Genomic DNA, 22,099 nt, shown 5'->3' with positions numbered 1-22,099 from the left:
TTATGTTTATTTCCTGAACGACAAACTTGGGTGTCTCAACAATGATGACGAGGCGATGAGGAACAAATATGTAAACGAAAAAATATTTTGACAATACATATAGTTTAGGTTGATTTTAAAAGTGGATTATTACTAAAGCAACATTATAAGATTATTCAATTGTATTATAACGGCACATTGCCATATATAAAGAGATAGACGCGTGAGGTATTTAATAAGATGAAGTTCGAGAACGATAACGAGAAACAGGTGTTTGATAAGCTATCTCGGAGTCTAGGCAACATCATCGAGACTAAGTGTGATGGGTATGATGAGTTGTATGGACACAAGATCTGTAAAGAGATTGGGTCTGCCGACGAGGTCCAGCAGTATTACAACGAGGACATTGCCCAATCGCTGTTGTTCAAGCTCTGCAAGGCGTACCAGTTCAATTACGATGAAATTGTGACACATTTGGTGAAGATTCTCAAATGGAGAAAGAAGTTCAACCCATTGAGCTGCGCATTCAAGGAAACACATAACAAAGAGCTAGAAGACGTTGGTATTTTGACGTGGTACCCAGAGGAAGAACCCAACAAGCGTGTTGTCACATGGAACCTGTACGGTAAGCTAGTCAAGAAGAAAGAGTTGTTCAAGGATGTGCAGAAGTTCTTGAGGTACCGTATTGGGCTCATGGAGAAAGGTATACAACTGCTGAACTTCCAGGACGAAGAGAACTGCTACATGACTCAAGTGCATGACTACAAGACCGTTTCCGTGTGGCGCATGGACTCTGACATGAAGAGCTGTGTGAAAGAGGTTATCAACACTTTCCAGACATACTACCCGGAGTTGTTGTACGCGAAGTACTTCGTCAATGTGCCAAGCGTGTTTGCATGGGCTTACGACATCATCAAGACTTTTGTGGATGAGAACACTAGGAAGAAGTTCGTGGTCCTGAACGACGGTAAGAAGCTTGGCAAGTACTTGAAACAATGTCCCGGAGACCAGTTTGGGGGCTCTTCCAAATCCACCATCTTCGAACAGAACGTCAAAAAGGTCAAACCTACCGCATACGCTTCCTACTTGCTCGAGAGACAAGAGATCGAAGATGTAGAATAGTTTATTCTTCGATATTGCGGACTCACACGCCGAACACCCAATACATCAACGCCAAGTAATAAAGTAATTTACGTCATTTTGTCAATATCATATACATTAATAATAAACACACAATATATAATTTCCTACAAGCCACACACAGACACCCGCACAAGAAAACCGTATATCCCTTCACTAAGTCATGACATTCCTCCAGTATTCCCGCTTAGCTGCAGGCAGTGAGTTCCACTGTTCCTGCACAGTAACACAGAAAATGACGCACCTCATCCACTTTAATGCTCGGGTAAACTGTAATTGCGGTGCTCCCGATGGCTTCCAGGTGTGATCCGGTGGGCCCCATAATGGAGCCTACGCTTCATTGTTAGGGAGGGCACTGTGAGGATTCCCTCAGTGTTACTTCCTTCCGGGGATTCTTAAAAGAAATGGAAGAAAAGTGATTGGTACGCAAGCTTTTCTGTACTCTTGGAGGGGGAAGGAAGGAGAGGACAAGGGAAAAGAGATTGTCTCAGTATACATCGCACAAACCACAGAGTTGTGCGGTCCTATCTTCTCGGGATTTTGGTCGGAATGCGATGGAAAAATATCGAAGCTCAGGCGCGCCAGTTTTCTCTTTCATAGTTTTTCCGCAGAGGAATCCCGTGAAGAGGCTATTCTTCGTTGGATCCTCCCCCCCCTAGGGGTACACTGTGCGGTTGTGGCTAAAGTCCAAACATTATGCGGTGCTGTCTGTGGAAGTTTGGAATTAGAAGAAGGGACGAAAGGAAGACAGAGAAAGGGCTGTACTGTGGATTCAATTCTCAGAAAAGTGTGAAGGAAATGCTTTGAAGTTAGTTACTTACAGGGGAGTCGCTCATTACAAATTAACACCTTTGATAGTGTGAGGGAATAGACAAACCTTCGATGTAATAAGCGGATGACTCTCAGCCTCTATAGGAGAACATATAAATACCTAGCATGGTATTTAAAAAAATTCAGGGACTGGCAGCTATAAATTATAAAACTATACAATTACAATTATTACAACAAACACAACTATAAACACAAACACAAATAGAAACACAAACAAAAATGATTTACTCTAACAATGATACAAACCATAGGCGGGTGATGCGTAGCAAGAAGGAAGAACCGATCTATTTTGGCCGTGAACAGACCGAGGACGCAGATAGACTTGGTGATTTCGCGGTGACGAATCAGCCTAGATCACCAGTGGTATACTACTTCATAGAGATAAGGCAGCCTCGTTACTCTAACTACACAGACAACTCAAATCACGGAAGAACAGCGGGATCAGCGGACAATTCTTCTCCCATCTAAACGATAGATTGAAAAAAAAAATTAGCATTTTCATAAAACAACAATAACATAGAATAATCTAATCGTGCATTTATTTCAAGGTCTTTTCTGTATTCTCTGCATATTCATCTCCCCCCCAACTATATCCATTGCCTGTACTCTATCCACTATGTAACACTACATATCTGTTATAAGTTTCACCAAATACAATACATCTACATCATTCATACCCAATACACTACAGCACCTTCCATATAATCAAGTTGAATATGTTGGGAGAGGGCCATGCACTGTACCACAGCGTGACTTAATATGTACACAGTGATATTACTCACTAGCCCAAAAAAAAATTCTGGAATTTCACTTTTCGGATTCCCTGGCACTGCCAAAATCTTCGTTGTGTGACAAAGTTGAAACCAGTATAGTCAAAAACTGGGAATCATAGTTACAATTCTGTCTCAGCTATTTCTTTCACCTCACTCCTCCTGCTATTCTTTTAAAGCGGAAGAGAAATACAATCTTCTCTAAATATACACACTAATAAACACTCACCTTTGACCCGATAATGTCTGCTGATCATTCTAGAGACCCATGCCCTATTGTTATACTTAATGACTTTGGTGGTGCCTTTGCCATGGGTGCCATCGGTGGTGTGGTCTGGCACGGTATCAAAGGTTTCAGAAATTCTCCTCTAGGTGAGCGTGGTCTAGGTGCCATGAGTGCCGTCAAGGCTCGTGCTCCTGTTCTAGGTGGTAACTTCGGTGTATGGGGTGGTCTATTCTCTACATTTGACTGTGCGGTTAAGGCTGTGAGGAAAAGAGAAGATCCATGGAACGCAATCATCGCTGGTTTTTTCACTGGTGGTGCTTTAGCCGTTAGAGGTGGTTGGAAACATACCAGAAACAGTGCTATTACTTGTGCATGTTTGCTGGGTGTCATTGAAGGTGTCGGTCTAATGTTCCAAAGATACGCTGCTTGGCAAGCAAAGCCAATGGCTCCACCACTACCAGAAGGTGCAGGTAGCGCTCCACCTCAACCTTTACAGGCCTGATTACTTTCATTTATTTTTTCTTCATTTGTTCATTTGTTCCACTGTAATAATTTTTTTTTTTTGAACAACTCATTTCATTACGTTTTACCAATCATACTAGTCTTTTGTTTCAAATCAGCAACTCTATTTTTTGTCTCCCCTTCTCTATGTTACTTTTTCGAAATTTAATTTTATGACACCCAACCAAATACAATCGAGAAAGTATATCACTTTCTAATATGACAGTGGCGTCTTACTATCTTTTTCTTTAAATGGTTGCATGAGCATTTCTTAATGAATCGTTATTTAATCACTACCCCATTCGGTGCTCACTTTTAATACTATTATGAAATTGACAACTGTACAATCGAAAGAATAGATGTGAGTGTTTCCTTTTAACAACTTTTCAAATTGACCAAACAAAACAAAAATAATAATAATGAAATAAAAAACACAAACAAAAGTAAAAGATTCATCGGACTTAGATAGTTATCGTTGCATGGTCAATGGATTGGGGACAACTCACTGGATGCTATCTGTGCTCGCTATTTTGCAATTTTGCAATTTTGTTTTTCTATTTTTATTAGACCCTTGTACATATTATTTCGACAGAGTTATAAAAGGAAATAGTTTTATACATATAAACATGACCGATAAAATATACTTTTGTAAGCAATTTCATCAAAATCGCAACTAAGCAAAAACGAAACAAGCCTGGTATTAACGTTATCAGTATTTGTTTATTAAAATACAATATATAGAAGTAGAAAAAATATATATATAGTTTTGATCGTAAAGTTTGGAATCGTGTCTCTATATTAAATTGAAATGGAAATATGATACCTTCCCATGAAAAGTCCAGCATTCCTTGTTAAATTACTGAACAATATAAAGCAATCATCCAAGTATTTCATATAGAAGAATGGCCAGTGGAAAATGCCATACAATCTATACATCTGTATCGTTAAAAGGGTTTTCATCAAGTTAAAGATTTAATGAAATGGAGATAAAATCAATCCTCTATAATCTTCAAGTTGGTGAACTCCTTTGTTGGCCCTTCTTGAGAGTTTGGCTTCATGTTATTAGAGTTATTGCCTTCTTGTCTGGGTTGACTCCCGAAGTTACTGGTATTCATAGTATTGAAAGACCCTGGTGGAAACCATTTACCTGTAAATGGTTGTTGTGTTATAAATGGATGCATGGCTGCTTGTTGTGGGGTCCACCTTTCAAGTGGATTCAAATTTAAAATACCTTTCAAGAAATGAATCAAGCATTCTCTGTTCTTCATCTCTTGCTCTATCAATTCAGGTGATTTTTGGATATTCTTATGAATTCTATAATTTCTGATAATATCTTCCAATAGTGCCCATTTAAAGTACTGCTTCCCAACCTTTTCAGAAGCATTATTATCTCTATTAAACTCTTCTATCGTTTTTAATCTATACTTAGCAGTTGGCTGATTCTTCTGCATTCTATTAGCCGTAGTATAATTAGCATTATTATTTTGAGCTTCCACGTCGTTAATATTAGTCATATCCAAGTTCAAAGTGTTCAGCTTCTTTAAGAACTTATGAGAACTCTTACCCATATCAATCATCCACGTTGGAGGATATCCTAATGTGGTTATTATTCTGGTCAGTTGGTTAAACTCAGAAGATCCTGGGAAGATAGGGATACCTAAAAACAACTCAGCAACAATACAACCCAGTGACCACATGTCGATACTGGTAGAGTATGGAATACCTAGTATAATCTCTGGCGCTCTATAAAATCTTGATTGAATGTATGTGTATACGGTTCTTGTCTCCTCACATGATGAACCAAAATCTATAACCTTTAAGTCTGGTTTATCAGGTGAGCATAAAAGTATATTTTCAGGTTTCAGATCACAATGTATTAATTTACTATCCTTGAGAACACATAAGGAATCTAATATTTGAATTGTGAAGGTCCTTATCAGTTGAATAGACAAACCATGGAACTTGTTCTGTTTGAGAAGCTCATAAAGGTTATTACTTAACAGTTCAAATACCAGACACAAGTGATTCTTGTGAACAAAGGAGTCATGCATTCTTAAGAAGTGATGCTTATTGTTTGGATCAATTTTCTCGTTTAACAGTTCCAAAATCTTGGCCTCACTGATACTTTGGTTCAAATACTCTGATCTCGACTTCACCACCTTGACTGCAATAATCTCCTTTGTTTGCAAATTTTGACACTTCACCACTTGTCCGAAAGTACCTTGACCCAGTATATCCAGCACTAAGTACTTTCTATTCTGCTCAGTACCAAGAACGTCATTGACGTACAAGATGTAATCACTGTTCACATTATCGTAGCCGTTATTGTACTTACCTTCGCTTGGTTTCGTTAGCACACGTTTTGGATTCTTAGATGTTTGGTAAGTGAAGTCTGGTGAGCACAGGGCGTAAGTAGTCAGCAGACTCTTGGTGAGGCCGATAAGAGGCGATATGGTGTTCGAGTGCAAAGAGGCTCTCCTAAATTTTGGGTTAGGATTAATACACGGTTGTAGATCATTTTTGGAGTGGCATCTGTGCATCTGTGGGATGACTATCTGCCTTGGGGAACCCTCGTCCCTTCTTAGCTGTTTAAATGGTGGTTGCAAAGAGGAGTTTGTGGTGCCACTGGTAGGAAAAGCACTGAGCCTTCTGTGTGGGGATGCTAATGGTATGTTGCCCATCTCCATCGGTACGTTCGGGGTCATAGCACTCAGATATGTGGATGAATTGTTAGTTGTTACATTTGCACTGGCGTAGTTCAGATTAACACCATTGTTGCCGGAACCCGTGTTGAACGCCTGATTGGACGCTGAACCATGCAGACTTGATGGTGTTGAGAACTGAGCAGTAGCGAGACTTTGTCTTCTTTGGAACTCCTGCGGGTTGTACAAAGAGGGCACGAATCTAGAGTTGAACCTGGATGCCAGTTGTCCTTGTTGCTGGTGTGGGACCATGATCTGTCTTTGTTGTTGGTACGCTGACGACTCTGGGTACATAGCTCGCTGTGCTGTACCTGTGCTGTTTTGCATAGTCTCGTATTGGAAAGGGTTCGGTGCTGCGGCTCTTGAAGGCGGTACCACCAGACTCGATTTCCTACGCTTGTACATGTCGCTGTTCATGTCCACATCAGCGGTGCTGTTAGCGCTCGAGTAGTTGTAGGACATGGCCTCGTCCTCGTCTATCTTTTCATTGCCCCATGGGTTAGTGAATGCGAACCTCTTAGAGTCTGCATTGGCCTCGTCCATGTAGGAGGCCTTCCATATGCCGTTAGCTTGGTTGTGTTGCATCGGTTCTAACGCTTGGTTCTCATTATAGTATATCTGTACCATCGAAGATAATCTGCCCCTTCAACTTCATATAGGTATATATATGGCTTACTGTTGGGTTTGATCCCTGTAAAACTCAACTCAAAACTCCCTACCCTACACACTAGAAGAAACCAGTTGACAATAATGGGAAGGGGCCTTGGGAATCCCCCCCAGTGGGAAGACTTGCGCACACACAGTAGGGGGGGAAAGGTGGTAGACGAAAGAGCCAGTCACTACTCTAGTGACATAGGGTCACGATACATACAAATGTCTACACCTGTGAGAACAGTATTTCCACTGTCACAAACATACAAAAGAGAGCTCAATTAACAATGATATGCTGTGTATTGGCGTCGATAGAATTTAGTAGAGCTGTTATATTTTATTTTATTATATTATATTATATTATAATTTTATTTGAATTTTATTTGAATTTTATCAGTCAGGTGAGGTAACGCGACACGTATAATTTTTCCGGTTTATAAATGGAAGTTTTTCCGGCTCGTAGCTGCTGATATAGTGGGGGTGGATCCAATTTCTCACTTTTCTTCTTTATGGAGGGGGCCCTACGGTTGTGCGCTACGTTGTGTGGGATGCCGTGTGTGTGAGGGAGTGCGTGAATCTCTGTGCACAAGAGAGGACAATCATCCCTTTTTTTCCGGCTCTGCAGTCTGCGGCAGTATCCGCGGGGTTTTGTTCGGGTCTACAGGACTTGCGGTTCCCAATTGCCTCTATGGAGCTGCGCAGTGTCTGTGCAGCTCTTTGAGTCCATAAGTGCTGAGCACTGTACTGCACATTCTCTGAGATAGTCAACCGTTCTCGCCACTTTATCTCGGCTTTGTAAATGACCTCAGGAAGCCCGGATAAATGGGGGCGGGGAGGGTTTAGAAGTGTAGGGGGGGTTTCATGGAAGGGATGGAGGGGGGGATGCTTCCACTGCTTGAACGCTTCGAAAAGGGTTCAGTTCAAAAGGACCCTTCCACATAATGAAATCCTGCATTGTTGTGAACATGCTCTCATTGTACCACGGGGAATCGCTATTCTCGTCTCAATTGAATTTGAAGAGAAGAAAGCTTCTTTAGTAAGTGAAAGGTCAAGCACAAGGAAAAAGAAATAACCCCCCCTCTCATCCCTTGTATTGCGCATCGGTGTAGTAAAGAGTGTAAGAGAGAGAGAGAGAGAAAAAAAAAGCAAAAATGGAACTGAACAGAACTAAGTTCGAAATTGTTGAAAAATTCTAAAGTATATAAGCAGTTCATCTCATTTGTCTTTAGTACTGTAATTCTGATTCTATATGATATATCCATAAACACATAAATACCTGTACGAAACAAAAAAAACAATATGCCAGAACCAATTACTTTGAGAGTTAACGCTGCTCTTTTCGATGTCGATGGTACCATCATCATTTCCCAGCCAGCTCTAGCTGCATTCTGGAGAGATTTTGGTAAGGATAAGCCATACTTCGATGCTGAGCATGTGATCCATGTTTCCCATGGTTGGAGAACTTACGATGCTATTGCTAAGTTTGCTCCAGACTTCGCCGATGAGGAAACCGTCACAAAGCTGGAAGGTGAAATCCCTGATAAGTACGGTAAGGAAGCCATCGAGGTCGCTGGTGCCGTGAAGCTATGTAACAGCTTTAACGAGTTGCCAAAGGAAAAGTGGGCCGTGGCTACTTCCGGTACAAGAGAGATGGCTTCCAAGTGGTTCGCTGTTCTAGGCATCAAGAAGCCAACATACTTCATCACTGCTAACGATGTGAAGAAGGGTAAGCCTAACCCTGAACCATACCTAAAGGGTAGAGAAGGTCTAGGCTACCCAATCAACACACATTACCCTGAGAAGTCTAAGGTTGTCGTCTTTGAAGATGCTCCAGCTGGTATTGCCGCCGGTAAAGCTGCTGGTTGTAAGATCATCGGTATCGCTACCACTTTCTCTGCCTCTTCGCTGAGAGAGAAGGGCTGTGATATAGTCATTAAGGATCACAGATCCGTCAGGGTTGCTGGTTACGACAAAGAGACCGACGAAGTCATCCTCGTATTCGACGACTATCTATACGTTAGAGATGATATCCAAAAGTGGTAGAGATGATTAATATGTGATGGCGGGCATTTTCTTCGTCTTGCAAGCCTCATACATATATATTCTTGTTACCTACGACTTTTAGAAAGAAGAGAAAAAACATAGCTATCAAGTATTGGTAATCATACGATTACCGATATTTGATAAATCACAATCCCCTTCATATATTCATGGACTGTACATTGCAATCGAAAAAAAAAAGGATTCCTATCACGAAATGAAGAACCAATAGTGTACTTAACAATTACTTTATGCCCTATTATTTTCTTTCTTTTTAAAAATTCCTAGTACAGCTTTACATACATAAGATATTTAGATCACGAGAATTGTATATTTTTTTTTCGCATACTATATCAACCAAATTGATCAAATACATCGATGTCACTTTTTTGTTTGTAGCAGTTAGATGGGGGGGGGGAGAGGGTATGGGTTCTAGATAGTGCAAAGGCTTATGGATGAACATCTATTATTAGAAAATAAGCTGTCTCCCTTCAACTATTCACTATCAATTATTTACAATTTACCATTTCCAGTGACCGGACATAATTTGCAATATATTCTCCCCGTTACTAATTTGAATCACCCTCTCTGAATCGATATGCCATAAAGTGTTCAACAATCCAACAGTCTCTATGTGTGGAACACGCCGTTGCTGAGAATTATGTAAACTTGTCAACTTAGATGTATAGAACAATACGAAACCGTAAATCTTAAGAAGGACAAAAAAAAGGCAAAATAGTTTGGTGGCTTTCCCCTACACTCGATACTAAGCCGATAAGTTGTCGTCTCTTCCACAATGAATAAAGCTTCTATTGTTCCCTAATTTTGAGTCACCCACACCCCTTCGGCACTTCCTTACGTAGGTCTCTGACTTTCAAAACTCTAGAACTTTTCGTGTAGCCTCCAACTTAGCAATACACACCATAGAATCTGCGCGAGCCGTGCTTGATTCCCTTGTCCCTCTCAGGTAGTTTGTGAGAAAACCACAAACAAACCTTCTAAAGATATACCGAATCGGGGAAATCGAAGCTTTTCATCCTTCACAGTGTGGTCAATGATCGAAGCATTGCCTTCTTCCTTTTTCATCTGAGAGACATTTTTTCGTGATTCCCCAGACAGCAAGGGTAGAGGCGTGCGAAGAAGGACTAGTGCAAGGGTCAGTGCAACGGAAGAAAGAGAAGATCGGTGTCGTGGAGACTAGAAACACGCATATCGAAAGCGTGAAAACTACTGTACCACCCAAGAATTACATTTTCGCGTTCATAAATTTCCCTAATTGGGTTAAAGGTAGGTTATGGGAGATGGCAGGAGGGGGGGATGGGAGGTGGGGGGGGGGGGAAAGAAAGGCAGTGAACGGGCGAGGATAATGGCAACGAGTAGAGTGAAAACGCGAAATGTTAATAGATGGGATCAAAATAACAAGATCAGGCAATTTAGACATGGAATTGATCCCGTAAACAACACACAGATCAGGTATTTAGCGCAATTTACTACTGTGGTTGGGTATAAATTTCATTTATTTTGAAAGTAGTTGTATAAGGAAATAAAAGCAGGAAAACTGAGGAGCACTCAGTGCTCTAATGATGACAATTGGCGGTCTCCTTTGTCCACTCTGCGCAATCAAAAGTGTTTTCGCTAACCAGCTAAAGAAGTAAATTGTGAATTGCAATACAATGCCCAATTTGATCTGTTTGAACCAGGGCCTAAATCTCGAAAAGTTTATTGTCGTAGTTGTAAAATCTCAGAAAACAAAAAAAAAAAAAGAAAATAAAATACCAGACATTCTTTATGGTATTGCAGTTTTTTGAAATTGGCGTAGGTGTCTTTTACTTCTTTTGTCCCCTTACTTTTTTAGAATACCCACCTCGATAGAAGCCATTTTTGGTTGTAACCCGCTATCTTCTCCTTATTCTGGCTGCTATTTTTCATTTCTTATTGCAACAGGCTTGAAATTGTTCAATTTGATCCACAGCTAATTTTTTTTTTGATCCAACGTTATATAACTATAACAGTTTCTTCAACATCTATTTTTTCATTGATCTGTTAGCATTTGCATTTTTTGACGTTGGTATATTATTCTTTATCTTAAGCTATAACCCCATCAACGGTCTATTTTTCTAATTGATCATACATTAATACCATTCACTCATTTCAGGTTTTACTACTTTTGATCATTTTAAAGTTAATCAATCAGAGAAACATTTGATAGAAGCTGATCGTTCGATTTATCTCACTCAAGAATTATCCCAACTATTATTTTTGCAGGTTATTTTTTTATGGACTATTAAAATCAAGAATAATATTATTTAATTCAAACACAGATAGCGAAACTAAAGGAATAAGAGATAACAATCCTAAGTGACAAGGAAAATTTCTTTACATTCATTTTTAATATCAACTAAGACACCGAAGTTGACAATACTGGCTTAATTTTTACATTCCTTTTTACATTGACATTTTTTACTTTCGTTTACTAATCAACAAAATTCGTCTTTAGATAAAGCAACATGACAAACGGCCAATCATTAGGATTAATTGTTACCGCTAAGCAAAAATATTACCCAATTGAACTCTCTAACGCTGAGCTTTTGGCCCACTATGAAATGATCCAGGAGTACCAACAGGATATCTCTGCTAATGTCCTTGAGCAATCTATGAAATTTAAACCAAACCCAAAGTTGATCGACCAACAACCTGAAATGAAACCAGAAGATACTAGAGAAGCTATTGTCACTTTCCTCTTTGAGTTGTCAGTGATGACCCGCGTGACCAATGGTATCTTTGTGCAGGCGGTTAGATTATATGACCGTTACTGCTCAAAAAGAGTGGTGTTAAAAGATCAAGCGAAGCTGGTAGTGGCTACTTGTCTCTGGCTCGCAGCTAAGACTTGGGGTGGTTGCAACCATATTATCAACAACGTAATTGTCCCAACAGGTGGAAGGTTTTACGGTCCAAATCCAAGAGCAAGAATTCCAAGACTTTCTGAGCTAGTCTTGTATTGTGGCGGGTCCAACAATTTTGATGAGTCAATGTTCTTGCAAATGGAAAGACATATACTAGACACACTTAACTGGGATGTTTACGAGCCCATGCTAAATGACTATGTTTTGAATGCTGATGAAAACTGCTTAATCCAATATGAACTATATGAAAGGCAACTTGAACATAGAAGAAAACGTCAGTCTCAAGCCTCCACAGATAGCGATGCTACCGTTGATGACATAGATCTTGATATCAAAGGTCACAGTATCGAAGAAGATGATGAAGACGAAGAGTTGAAAAGTAAGATTCAACTAATCAACTTGAAAAGATTCTTAATGGAACTTGCTTCATTCAAATATGAGTTTCTATCTTTTGAGCTCTTCGAAGTTGCACAAGGTATCTTCCATATAATCAACAGATTTGCAAGTTCTGATCAAGGCCCGTTTTTGGCTACCCCTGCTACAAATATGGAGAAGCAATCCAAACTTGAAACTTTATTTATTGATGCTATAACTGAAACACCAAAGTCTTTAGCCGAAGTCTACAAGAATCAACCAGGTATTTCAGCCTTTATTACTAGTATCAATAATTACAAGAGCATTCTTCAAAAGAAACTGGAACTGGCCGCCTCCTTGGATCTATCAAGAACAATTCCTGTCTCTTGCAATTACGAGTCAATTTCATCTTCTAATATGCCCTCACCTGTATATTCAGCACAAAGCCATACACCAATGAGAAATGTAAGTGCTAACTCCGAGAATAGCATATTCAGCGTAATGGAACAATCGTCACCTATTACACCACAAATGTACAGTTTTGAACATAAACCAGGTGGAAGTGTATGTGGCAGTTCACCTAGTGTCAGTAGTCTTGTAAACTACCGAACAAAGCGGGGCTACGACCAAGATATAAGTGATACTTCTATGAATATGGAAAATAAGGAAAATATACATCCAAATGGGGTTGCTAGCCATATCGCCCCACCGCGTGCTAAATTTGTGGGCACAGGGATGTACCACTCCCCAAGTGATTCTTCACATAATGCTGGCGCTAATAGCAGTAGATCATCCTTAATCTCCTTGCCTGTTGCGAATGTCAATTCAATTATGTGAGGTGGTATACTGACAGAGCAAGTTTAACTTATCAAACTTATTATGGGACGATTAACGAGTAATACTATTCATGAAAAATATAAAAAATGGAGTCATTTATAAAATACTTATATATTAAATCAGGGCATATTGATTTTAATAGAGCAATTCATATAGTCATCTAGATACATGGAAATTATACTAAATCAAATGTAATATGGTATTCATTGTGAGGCACCAGAACAAACTTTGCTACATAGTACATTATTGAACTCATTAACTAAATTATCTTATATTAATCACGATGAACGTGGTTCACATTGGGTGGCTTGTTGTAAATGGCTGATTCAAGCCTTGAAAGGCAATAGGTAGAAAGTAATTTGAAGACAAACTGGGTTAACTGAACCCATATATTGGTTAAACAACATTGAACTTAACAGTAACAGGTGTATATTTGGTGGACTTTGGTTAAGATTCTTAAGAGTTCAGATTCACATTTTTGACCGATTCCTGATTGCGATAGTGACTTTTGACTGGGTTATCGAAAGAAAGTACTACTTGATAAGGACTCAGTTTTTCAGTTTGCACTGAGTTAAAACAGAAGCATACCATTTTTTCAAGATAAACAAGCTATAATATGGCAACGACGTCCTCAGAGGAATTTTCTGAGGTAATTGAGAGAGCTACGAGCGAAAGCATCCCTAATGGGGAGCTAAACTTACCTGTGGCGCTGGAGATATCAGATATTCTGCGATCACGAAGGATTGCACCAAAAGATGGTATGAGATGCTTGAAGAAGCGTATTACAAACACGACTAATAATCCTAATACACAATTGTCTTCTTGGAAACTGGTGGAGATATGTATCAAGAATGGTGGTATACCATTTTTAAGGGAGATTTGCTCAAGAGAGTTTATGGATACAATGGAACATACAATCCTGAAATATGATGATAGTGATGAAGTTGTAGAACTTGTAACTACTATGCTATACGAGTTGTACTTAGCATTTCAGAATGATTCTCAGTTAAACTATGTGAGCAGGGTTTACGATAAATTAAGACAAAGAGGTGTTAAGTTTCCAGAAGGTGCTCCAATCTCTTCAAATGTGAATGCATTATTTGATTCTAAAACACCAGCTGATTGGATTGATTCAGATGCATGTATGATTTGTTCGAAGAAATTTTCTTTACTGAATAGGAGACATCACTGTAGGTCTTGTGGTGGAGTCTTCTGCCAGGACCATTCCTCCAAAAGTATTCCATTACCAGATCTCGGTATATATGATTCAGTTAGAGTATGTGATAATTGTTATGATGATTATGATTATAAAAAGGGAAGCGGTAGTCAAGGAAAAAAGAGGAAACATAGAAAAAGTCACCGCCATGCTACTGAAGATGAAGACGAAGATTTAAGGAAAGCAATTGAACTGTCATTAAGGGCATCTAATAGCAGTGTCGAACCTGTTATTCCAGTTGTTGAAAGTGAACCTCAAATACCTGCTGTAGAAGAGGAGGATCCTGACTTAAAAGCTGCAATTGAAGCAAGTTTAAGAGAAGCAGAAGAGGAGAAACGTAGAAGGGAAGAACATGCTCAACAGCAGAATACCAATGCCTATCCACAACAGTTTAGGCCACCTGCTAATGAATTAACCCCCGCCGATGAGGAAGATATTTATCTTTTTGCTTCATTAGTTGAAAGAATGAAAACAAGACCGCCCTCTGAAATACTGGATGATCCCCAACTTCAACAACTGGCACAAAAGGTATTCGCCAGTAAACCACGTCTAGGAAACACACTGAATTCAAAAATCCAAAAATATAATACGTTAGTAGATATGAATGGTAAGATTTCCCACATTATGAACACTTACGACAATTTACTGGAACAAGAATTACGAAACATAAACCTAAGCGAGAGATTTAATGTCCCACAGGCACAAGCGGACCCATACAGTCAATATAGTCAATACAATCAACCTGCAATCCAAAACAACACCTCGCAAACGAATAATGTGGTGAACAATAAACCTTTATCTCAAAGGGAAAGTGAGCCTCAATATACAGCTCCAACAGATTCTCAGACTATAGAAAGCAAAGCATATGAACGGCAACTAGAAAATCTTGTTCAACCACCATCAAATGTTAATAACGAACGAGTTGCTTCAGAACCCCCATATCCTAACGAGGAACTGAACGACATAACATCTATTCAACTAAACTCGGAAAGGGCTGGCAAATATGAAGAAAATGCCGTTCCACCTGGTAGCATTCCATACCCTATCGAAAATGACGACCAAGATGAAACTACTCGCACTAAAAAAAATGATAATATAACCAATTTCGACTTCCCTACAGTGCCTGCTAGGAAATTACCCGAAAATAATGTGGAGCAAGTAGAGGATAAACCTCAGGATTCCCAAGAGGAAGCATTGTTAATAGAACTCTAACTGTGGTCCTTAGAGACATTTTTTGTAATGGTATCTGAATATTATTCATATACAACATTATTGAAATAAATATATTACTTTGCATACATTATATAATAACCCTATTTAAAAATAATAGAGATCGATCCATATTTGTATGCATATATCAACTTAAATGTAATTGATGTACAGTAGTGAATGGCCACTAGTCATTATTATACTATTAGAAATGCATAAATGTTGTATGGTCATGATTGTAACAATGATAAATTCTACCAGCCTTCCATAGTGTAGTCATGCTGGATTGTGGGAGTAACACTGGTTATGAACTTCAAAAAAACAACCAAATATAAGTCTACTCGTAGTGAATCATCGATATCTTGCTGTAAATCTTCCCAGTTTTCGTTGTCGCCATCATCAGAACCAGCAGATTTTGGTGCACCAACTTCAGCATTCTTTTGCATTTCTTCTTCTCTTTGCCTTTCTTTAACTACACTAATCTTGTCCAATAGAACTTTCATTACGTTTGCATGTTTACAGGGGTGAATAGATACACTGGGAACATTTCTCTTATAAAAGGGTAGCTTCTCTATCGTAGCGGTCTTTTTTCGATAGTCAGGCGTTATATCTTCAAACATTTCCTTTGGGGTCAAGGGTGTACCATTTCCGTTAAAACCTACAATGTACATCTTAGGCACCCTATAAGACGTGGAATAAGTTATAAATAAGTCGTAGTATCTAAGCATCTCATTGGTCTTATTTGCGACAATATCATCATCTTCTTCGAGCTCCATCTCTTCCATCAATTCATCTATATCATTGACATCATTGTCAGCTCCTGAACTACTCTTACTCACAGGGATAATCTCTATTGAGTCATCGTCATTATCTTCATCGTCAGCAGCACTGAAAGCATCAGTCGAGGTTCCGTTCTCGATTTCATCCATAGTAACCACAGCTTGCGCACGCTCTGAACAAGGTACTTTTCTTATGACAAGAAACTGCTTGTCTTTGGGAAGAAAGTCCCTATATTTATTATCATCTGCCATATCGTTCCACTTCCAGGTTGGAAACATATGGCACAGGTAGTCTCCTGCTTGAACAAACTCTTCAGGTGTTATTTGACCAGTAGTCAAAAACGTAGATTTATGAGAAACTGGCGTCAAATACTCCCGCCAGTTGCTCAGTGCTGACCTTATCATATTTCTTTGAGTAATAATCGTTGACTAATCGCAAAAAAAAGCACCAAAAAACACTAATAACAGGCAACAAGCTCCAAAAACTATCCAGTTGTTTATTTGGTATAATCTTGTCTTAAATAAATAAGAATTTGGTACTCTAAAGACCCTAGTATGACTTCAATGTTGTTACCTCATCGCATTTTGCTAAGAATGGGCCACAAGGGCATCGCACGTAAAAAGTGAAGTCTGAAGAAAGCTGGGATGAGCAACCACATCTTAATCAATGAGCATTTACGATAAGAAATTGATCAATTGATTTATAAATGGCTGGAGCTATTAAGCCATTTAGGAGCACTTAAATATCTTTATCAAAGGTGAAGTCTGTGTATAGTAGGATAATGGTGGCTAGGCACAGGAATAGGAAGCGGGAAGTTAGCCGGTCGTCGGTGTATGAGAGCAGTGATGTTACAAGCGAGACAGGTGTTCGAGGCGATACAGTTGAGTATGATATTGATACTGAACAACCTATCCACTTGAACAGACATGAATTACAAAGGCGGGCATCTACTGCTTCTAGACACTCTAAGGAAGGGGATGATCAAGATGAAAATGAGAAGGATGAACAATTGTTGGATCGTATTATACCAAGACGGCAACGTAAACGGTGGAGAGACTCCAAAAGGTTTGTGTTCTCCATGGGTGCTCTATTGGGGCTACTGATTTCTGTGTATTTTGGTGCTGTTCATGTACATGGGAACAACAAGGAGTTGCTCGATGGTATCATGAATTTCGATGTTTTTAGAGATTACTTCGATGACTGGAAGGATATTTTGCCTGATGGGTTTACCAACTTTTTGACGGATATACAGACTAACTATCTGGCTGCCTCTTCAGTTCAGAACTTGACACAGAGCTTCGGAGTGGGAAAACAATACTTGGCTGAATATAATGTGACTACCAGGCACCCCGTTGTCATGGTACCAGGTGTGATATCGACAGGAATAGAAAGTTGGGGTGTTATCGGTGATGAGGAATGTGATAGCTCACCACATTTTAGAAAGAGACTTTGGGGATCTTTCTATATGCTAAGGACCATGGTTCTAGACAAAGTTTGCTGGCTCAAACACGTCAAACTGGACCCCGAAACAGGTCTAGATCCTCCAAATTTTACACTGCGAGCAGCTCAAGGATTTGAATCATCTGATTTCTTTATTGCAGGTTACTGGATTTGGAACAAAGTGCTTCAAAATTTGGGTGTTGTAGGTTATGACCCAAACAAGATGACTACTGCTTCTTATGATTGGAGATTAGCATACCTCGACTTAGAAAGGAGAGATAAGTATTTCAGTAAATTAAAAAGCCAAGTCGAGCTATTTTACCAATCTACTGGAGAGAAAGTCTGCTTGGTTGGCCACTCCATGGGCTCTCAAGTGGTTTTCTACTTCCTGAAATGGGTCGAAGCCGAAGGTCCAGAGTATGGTAATGGTGGTAAAGATTGGGTTGCAAAACACATTGATTCTTTCATTAATGTTGCGGGCACTTTGCTAGGCGCTCCCAAAGCTGTTCCAGCGCTAATAAGTGGTGAAATGAAAGATACTATACAATTAAACGCCATTGCCATGTATGGTTTAGAGAAGTTCTTTAGCAGAAAGGAAAGATTAGAGATGATTCAAACCTGGGGTGGTATACCATCTATGCTACCTAAAGGTGGCAACTTAATTTGGGGTGATATGGATTTTGCAGCTGAAGATTCACAGCACAACAATACTGACACATATGGAAATTTCATTAGGTTTGAAAATGTATCTAATGATGATGAATTTAAGAAAAACTTAACCATGAATGATTCGATAGAGCTAGTAAGGCGCTTATCCCCAAAGTGGTTGAAGGAAAGGATAGATGAGCAATATTCCTTTGGGTATTCCAAGACAGAAGACGAACTGAAGGAAAATGAAAAGAATCACAAGTATTGGACCAATCCTTTGGAAGTTCCTTTACCCAATGCACCAGATATGAAGATCTATTGCTTTTATGGCTTAAACAACCCAACTGAACGTGCCTACGTCTACAAAGAACAGAAAACAGACAACCAGTCGTCCTTGAACTTGACTATCGATTACGATAGTTCCCAACCGGTATACTTCACTGAAGGTGACGGTACTGTCCCTGTTATTACGCATGCCATGTGCCATAAGTGGGCTCAAGGCCAATCAGCCTACAACCCTGCTGGCATGAATGTAACCATTGTAGAACTCAAGCATCAACCCGACAGATTTGACATCAGAGGTGGTCCAAATAGTGCTGAACATGTTGATATCCTCGGAAGTGCCGAGCTAAATGAATACATACTAAGAGTCGCAACTGGCAATGGTGATTCCATTGAACAGAGAATCCTATCCAACATGTCAGAGTGGGTAAAAGAGATCAATTTCCCACTATAAAATACAACATTATAAACATTCATACATTCTATAAACTTAAATTATACATCTTTCAACTTGGAAGAAAGTGCAAAGCGAGGCTATTTTCCTGACTCAGTGCTCTGTAAGCGAAACTCACAACCCCTCCACACATAGCCAAACCCATTGTAATTCATTTTTTTATATATATACTGCCGTGCTATTATGTAAACTCGCATTAGTTGTTTGTATATTTCCATTTTCGTGTCCCCAAATTCACATTATATTCTCGAGTAAGGAATTCACCACTATTCCCTACGTCATTTCTATAGCAGAAGAAAGGGAGCAAATTTCGCGTCGGTCTTGCGATGCCCTCAGTGCGGAAGAAAATGTAAACAAAGAATTACATAGTAACAATCTTGGCAGGGAAACCTACAAGCAGGGTTTTGAATCAAGAGAGGAGCAATATATATCCCTTCGAAGCCCTCCGATCTTGCATGCAGATCGGAGAGGGAGAGGGGGTCTGTTGGTGCGTTGCAGGATGTGTCAGTAATAGGCAAGAGGCAAAACAACGGTGAAAGCCAAAATGCAATCGAGAGGGAACGAGAAGTGTTTATTGTTTTAATAAACAAACAGGTGGAGAGTGAATTGGAGCAATATACGTAGAATACACAAGTTTGGTGTTAGGTGATCTCCAGTCAATTGTAGAACATCAACAAACGGGAAACTAAATAACAACAAGTTCAAAATAGTCAAAATTTTTACAAGTATTATAATATAATATCAGCTCTTGCAAATTAAAAGAAAAAGAACAAAGAATAAAATAAAATATAAACTTTATTGAAAGATAATTGTGAAGGCTTATTTTTTTTTTTGAAGAATTTTGAATAATAGTCATCTCAGAATAACAGAAAACATCTGTTTTATAGAACTAACAAGCCGAGTCAAAAGAGGTAATAGCGGTTTGCTACTGATACATTTTTTTTTCGTTTTGTGGATTCGAAACTTGACCAGCCAAGTTAAGCCTTAATTTAAAGTATTTATTTCCAATATTTGTATGATCTTTTAGGACTTCCGTTTAGCATTTGCATTTTAGTTCTTTGTTGTATTTTACATGGTTATGTCATTAGAAAGGTTGCCATTACAAGAATACACCAAGTCTGCCATGAACAATCTGGCAACTTCAGGACCTGTCATCATGACTTCGCTTACTGAAGGCAGCTCTTTGAGCAAAAACTCAGTTGGGATGGGTCTGGGCATGAAATTACCTTCAATCCATTCTCTAATCAATCAAAAGAACAGTTACAATCCATTTCAAACAACACTGCACTCGAAATCATTCTCAGTCGGAGACCCAATAAAAGCTAATAATAGTAAACCATTGGGCGTGACTTTGACTTCCACTGACTCTAATAAGAGATTAAATACTTCAATCTCAGCTTTGCTAACAGACAACAAGAGCCCAGGAAAGGCCAATAAACCTGAAACTGAAAAAGAGACTATGAATCATCTTGTTCAAGAAGATACTGTTGATAAAGCACATTATACTGAGTTATCTAAGAAATTACAGATCAGACTACAGTTAGCTTACTACAAGTATCGAACTAAACAAGAACATGTTAAATTTAATGAGCTTAAGGCATTACATAGTTCAAAACCCAAAAAAGCATCAAAAAAGAATACAAAGAGGAGGAAGTTAGTAGTTTCTCATGGAAACTTCAAAACCCCAGCAAAGAGAAAAGAACATAAACTATACACTACAAACACTCATAACCTTCAGGATGTCTCAACTGACATATCCATGTCGTCAAGCACATCCTCTTTAATGTCCAAGAGAGATTCTTCTCTACAGTTCCACGATAGCAATGATACAACAAACGATTTTACAACGCCCATTCGCAACGCCAACAAACGCCATCTAGGACAAAAACAGGACACACCAATGAGTGTTAAAGCCGCAAAGTCCCTGATTTTCCTATATTCAAGCAAAGTTTAAGAAATTGGCACCTGAATTAGCCAAACAAAAAGCAACTAACGATTTAATAATGGCTTGCCAGATTCCAATTATCTTATCTTTATCTTTATTTTTTGATATTATTATCCATATTCCAAACCTGAAATTAGAAAGAGCCACATTGTTCTATAATTGCCTCTTCTGAATGAACATCCCACAGAAATGAATCTGTTCCGGAGCATACATCGCCTTATACAAGGAAAAAACAATATGGCGCAATAAAACTACAAATACTGGATGTTCAAATTACAACTATAAGGGATACTGATGATATCGCACCGATCTCTGATTTAAGATCAGCATTTCTCAGAGTATCCTATTTTGTACTATTATTTAAAATTTAGTTCCTCTCATCAGCAGGGCGAGCCGGTAATTCCCCTACCGAATGTATACGTAAAGATGACGCCACTAATGGCTCCAAGTAAAATGCATAGCATAAAAATTGTTTAATACAACTTAATAAAATATACTACTCTTAAGGTAACACTACATTCCAGGACCTTTGGTACAACATACCTTATGATTTTATACATTTCGACGACTAACTGTAATGAGTTCTACAGTTATAAAATGATAAAACGGTGAAGCCAGGTAGTGATAGTCATTGCATAATGAATGACAGCTCCAAGACTAATCTCGAAATATAGGATACAGATACATCGAATTAGTGAGAATATGGTACTCAACAATGATGGACTAAAGGAGATAAGTACGCTGCTTGTATCTGCAAGCGACCGAGAACCGGAAGTCAAGCTGGAGAAGACAAAAGATAACAGCAGCAGTGATATAACCACACCACCGGCAGAGTTTATTCCCAGTATTTTCTTCTCATTACACAAAATACGGAAGGATCCTAACAATGTTTCCAGCCAGCTAGAAACTTCGACTGGGTTTATAAGGCATAGAATAAAGAGATGTAAAGCTTTGTTACAGGAGAACGAAGAAGTACGAAACCTGCTAGCCAACAGTATAGAAGAATGGGAAAATATAATTGCTGATAAGGAGCAGCAACTACGAGTGAAGGCTAAGGTGCTAAGGGACCTTGATGCTCGTATCGAAAAGATAACGAATTAATATGTAAAAAGATAGATATGAATGACCTGCCTCCACAACCAATTGTAGCGCAAAACCAAAACGAATAACCAGTCCCTTCATTGATGCAAA

At 39.0% G+C, this 22,099-nt stretch overlaps 11 protein-coding genes across 11 annotated transcripts; 9 read left to right on the top strand and 2 right to left on the bottom strand.

Moving 5' to 3' along the window:
• Positions 1–219: 219 nt before the first annotated feature.
• On the top strand, positions 220–1,101 carry SFH5 (Sfh5p; the record flags this gene model as incomplete). The annotated part of the gene is made up of 1 exon (XM_447508.1): positions 220–1,101. One exon carries the CDS (start codon positions 220–222, stop codon positions 1,099–1,101), a length of 882 nt encoding a protein of 293 aa, XP_447508.1.
• A 1,068-nt stretch (positions 1,102–2,169) lies between these two features.
• Positions 2,170–2,418, top strand: ROQ1 (Roq1p; the record flags this gene model as incomplete). Its single annotated transcript, XM_002999513.1, has 1 exon — positions 2,170–2,418. The coding sequence occupies one exon, from the start codon at positions 2,170–2,172 to the stop codon at positions 2,416–2,418; it is 249 nt and encodes an 82-aa protein (XP_002999559.1).
• A 544-nt stretch (positions 2,419–2,962) lies between these two features.
• TIM17 (protein transporter TIM17) lies at positions 2,963–3,448 on the top strand (the record flags this gene model as incomplete). The annotated part of the gene is made up of 1 exon (XM_447507.1): positions 2,963–3,448. The coding sequence occupies one exon, from the start codon at positions 2,963–2,965 to the stop codon at positions 3,446–3,448; it is 486 nt and encodes a 161-aa protein (XP_447507.1).
• A 991-nt stretch (positions 3,449–4,439) lies between these two features.
• On the bottom strand, positions 4,440–6,776 carry YAK1 (serine/threonine protein kinase YAK1; the record flags this gene model as incomplete). Its single annotated transcript, XM_447506.1, has 1 exon — positions 4,440–6,776. The coding sequence occupies one exon, from the start codon at positions 6,774–6,776 to the stop codon at positions 4,440–4,442; it is 2,337 nt and encodes a 778-aa protein (XP_447506.1).
• A 1,323-nt stretch (positions 6,777–8,099) lies between these two features.
• On the top strand, positions 8,100–8,843 carry GVI51_I05643 (HAD family hydrolase; the record flags this gene model as incomplete). The annotated part of the gene is made up of 1 exon (XM_447505.1): positions 8,100–8,843. One exon carries the CDS (start codon positions 8,100–8,102, stop codon positions 8,841–8,843), a length of 744 nt encoding a protein of 247 aa, XP_447505.1.
• A 2,504-nt stretch (positions 8,844–11,347) lies between these two features.
• Positions 11,348–12,934, top strand: GVI51_I05621 (uncharacterized protein; the record flags this gene model as incomplete). Its single annotated transcript, XM_447504.1, has 1 exon — positions 11,348–12,934. One exon carries the CDS (start codon positions 11,348–11,350, stop codon positions 12,932–12,934), a length of 1,587 nt encoding a protein of 528 aa, XP_447504.1.
• A 616-nt stretch (positions 12,935–13,550) lies between these two features.
• Positions 13,551–15,362, top strand: VPS27 (ESCRT-0 subunit protein VPS27; the record flags this gene model as incomplete). The annotated part of the gene is made up of 1 exon (XM_447503.1): positions 13,551–15,362. The coding sequence occupies one exon, from the start codon at positions 13,551–13,553 to the stop codon at positions 15,360–15,362; it is 1,812 nt and encodes a 603-aa protein (XP_447503.1).
• Positions 15,363–15,613: 251 nt separating this feature from the next.
• ATG3 (Atg3p) lies at positions 15,614–16,543 on the bottom strand (the record flags this gene model as incomplete). Its single annotated transcript, XM_447502.1, has 1 exon — positions 15,614–16,543. One exon carries the CDS (start codon positions 16,541–16,543, stop codon positions 15,614–15,616), a length of 930 nt encoding a protein of 309 aa, XP_447502.1.
• A 377-nt stretch (positions 16,544–16,920) lies between these two features.
• LRO1 (phospholipid:diacylglycerol acyltransferase) lies at positions 16,921–18,963 on the top strand (the record flags this gene model as incomplete). Its single annotated transcript, XM_447501.1, has 1 exon — positions 16,921–18,963. One exon carries the CDS (start codon positions 16,921–16,923, stop codon positions 18,961–18,963), a length of 2,043 nt encoding a protein of 680 aa, XP_447501.1.
• Positions 18,964–20,035: 1,072 nt separating this feature from the next.
• NRM1 (Nrm1p) lies at positions 20,036–20,917 on the top strand (the record flags this gene model as incomplete). The annotated part of the gene is made up of 1 exon (XM_447500.1): positions 20,036–20,917. One exon carries the CDS (start codon positions 20,036–20,038, stop codon positions 20,915–20,917), a length of 882 nt encoding a protein of 293 aa, XP_447500.1.
• Positions 20,918–21,550: 633 nt separating this feature from the next.
• Positions 21,551–22,009, top strand: CSE2 (Cse2p; the record flags this gene model as incomplete). The annotated part of the gene is made up of 1 exon (XM_447499.1): positions 21,551–22,009. The coding sequence occupies one exon, from the start codon at positions 21,551–21,553 to the stop codon at positions 22,007–22,009; it is 459 nt and encodes a 152-aa protein (XP_447499.1).
• Positions 22,010–22,099: the final 90 nt, after the last annotated feature.

The sequence above is a fragment of the Nakaseomyces glabratus genome, chromosome I, assembly GCF_010111755.1.
Source record: "Nakaseomyces glabratus chromosome I, complete sequence".
NCBI classification, from domain to species: Eukaryota; Fungi; Ascomycota; class Saccharomycetes; order Saccharomycetales; family Saccharomycetaceae; genus Nakaseomyces; species Nakaseomyces glabratus.
Note: the sequence above shows the minus strand (reverse complement) of the source record. Positions and strands in the feature narration are given on the sequence as shown.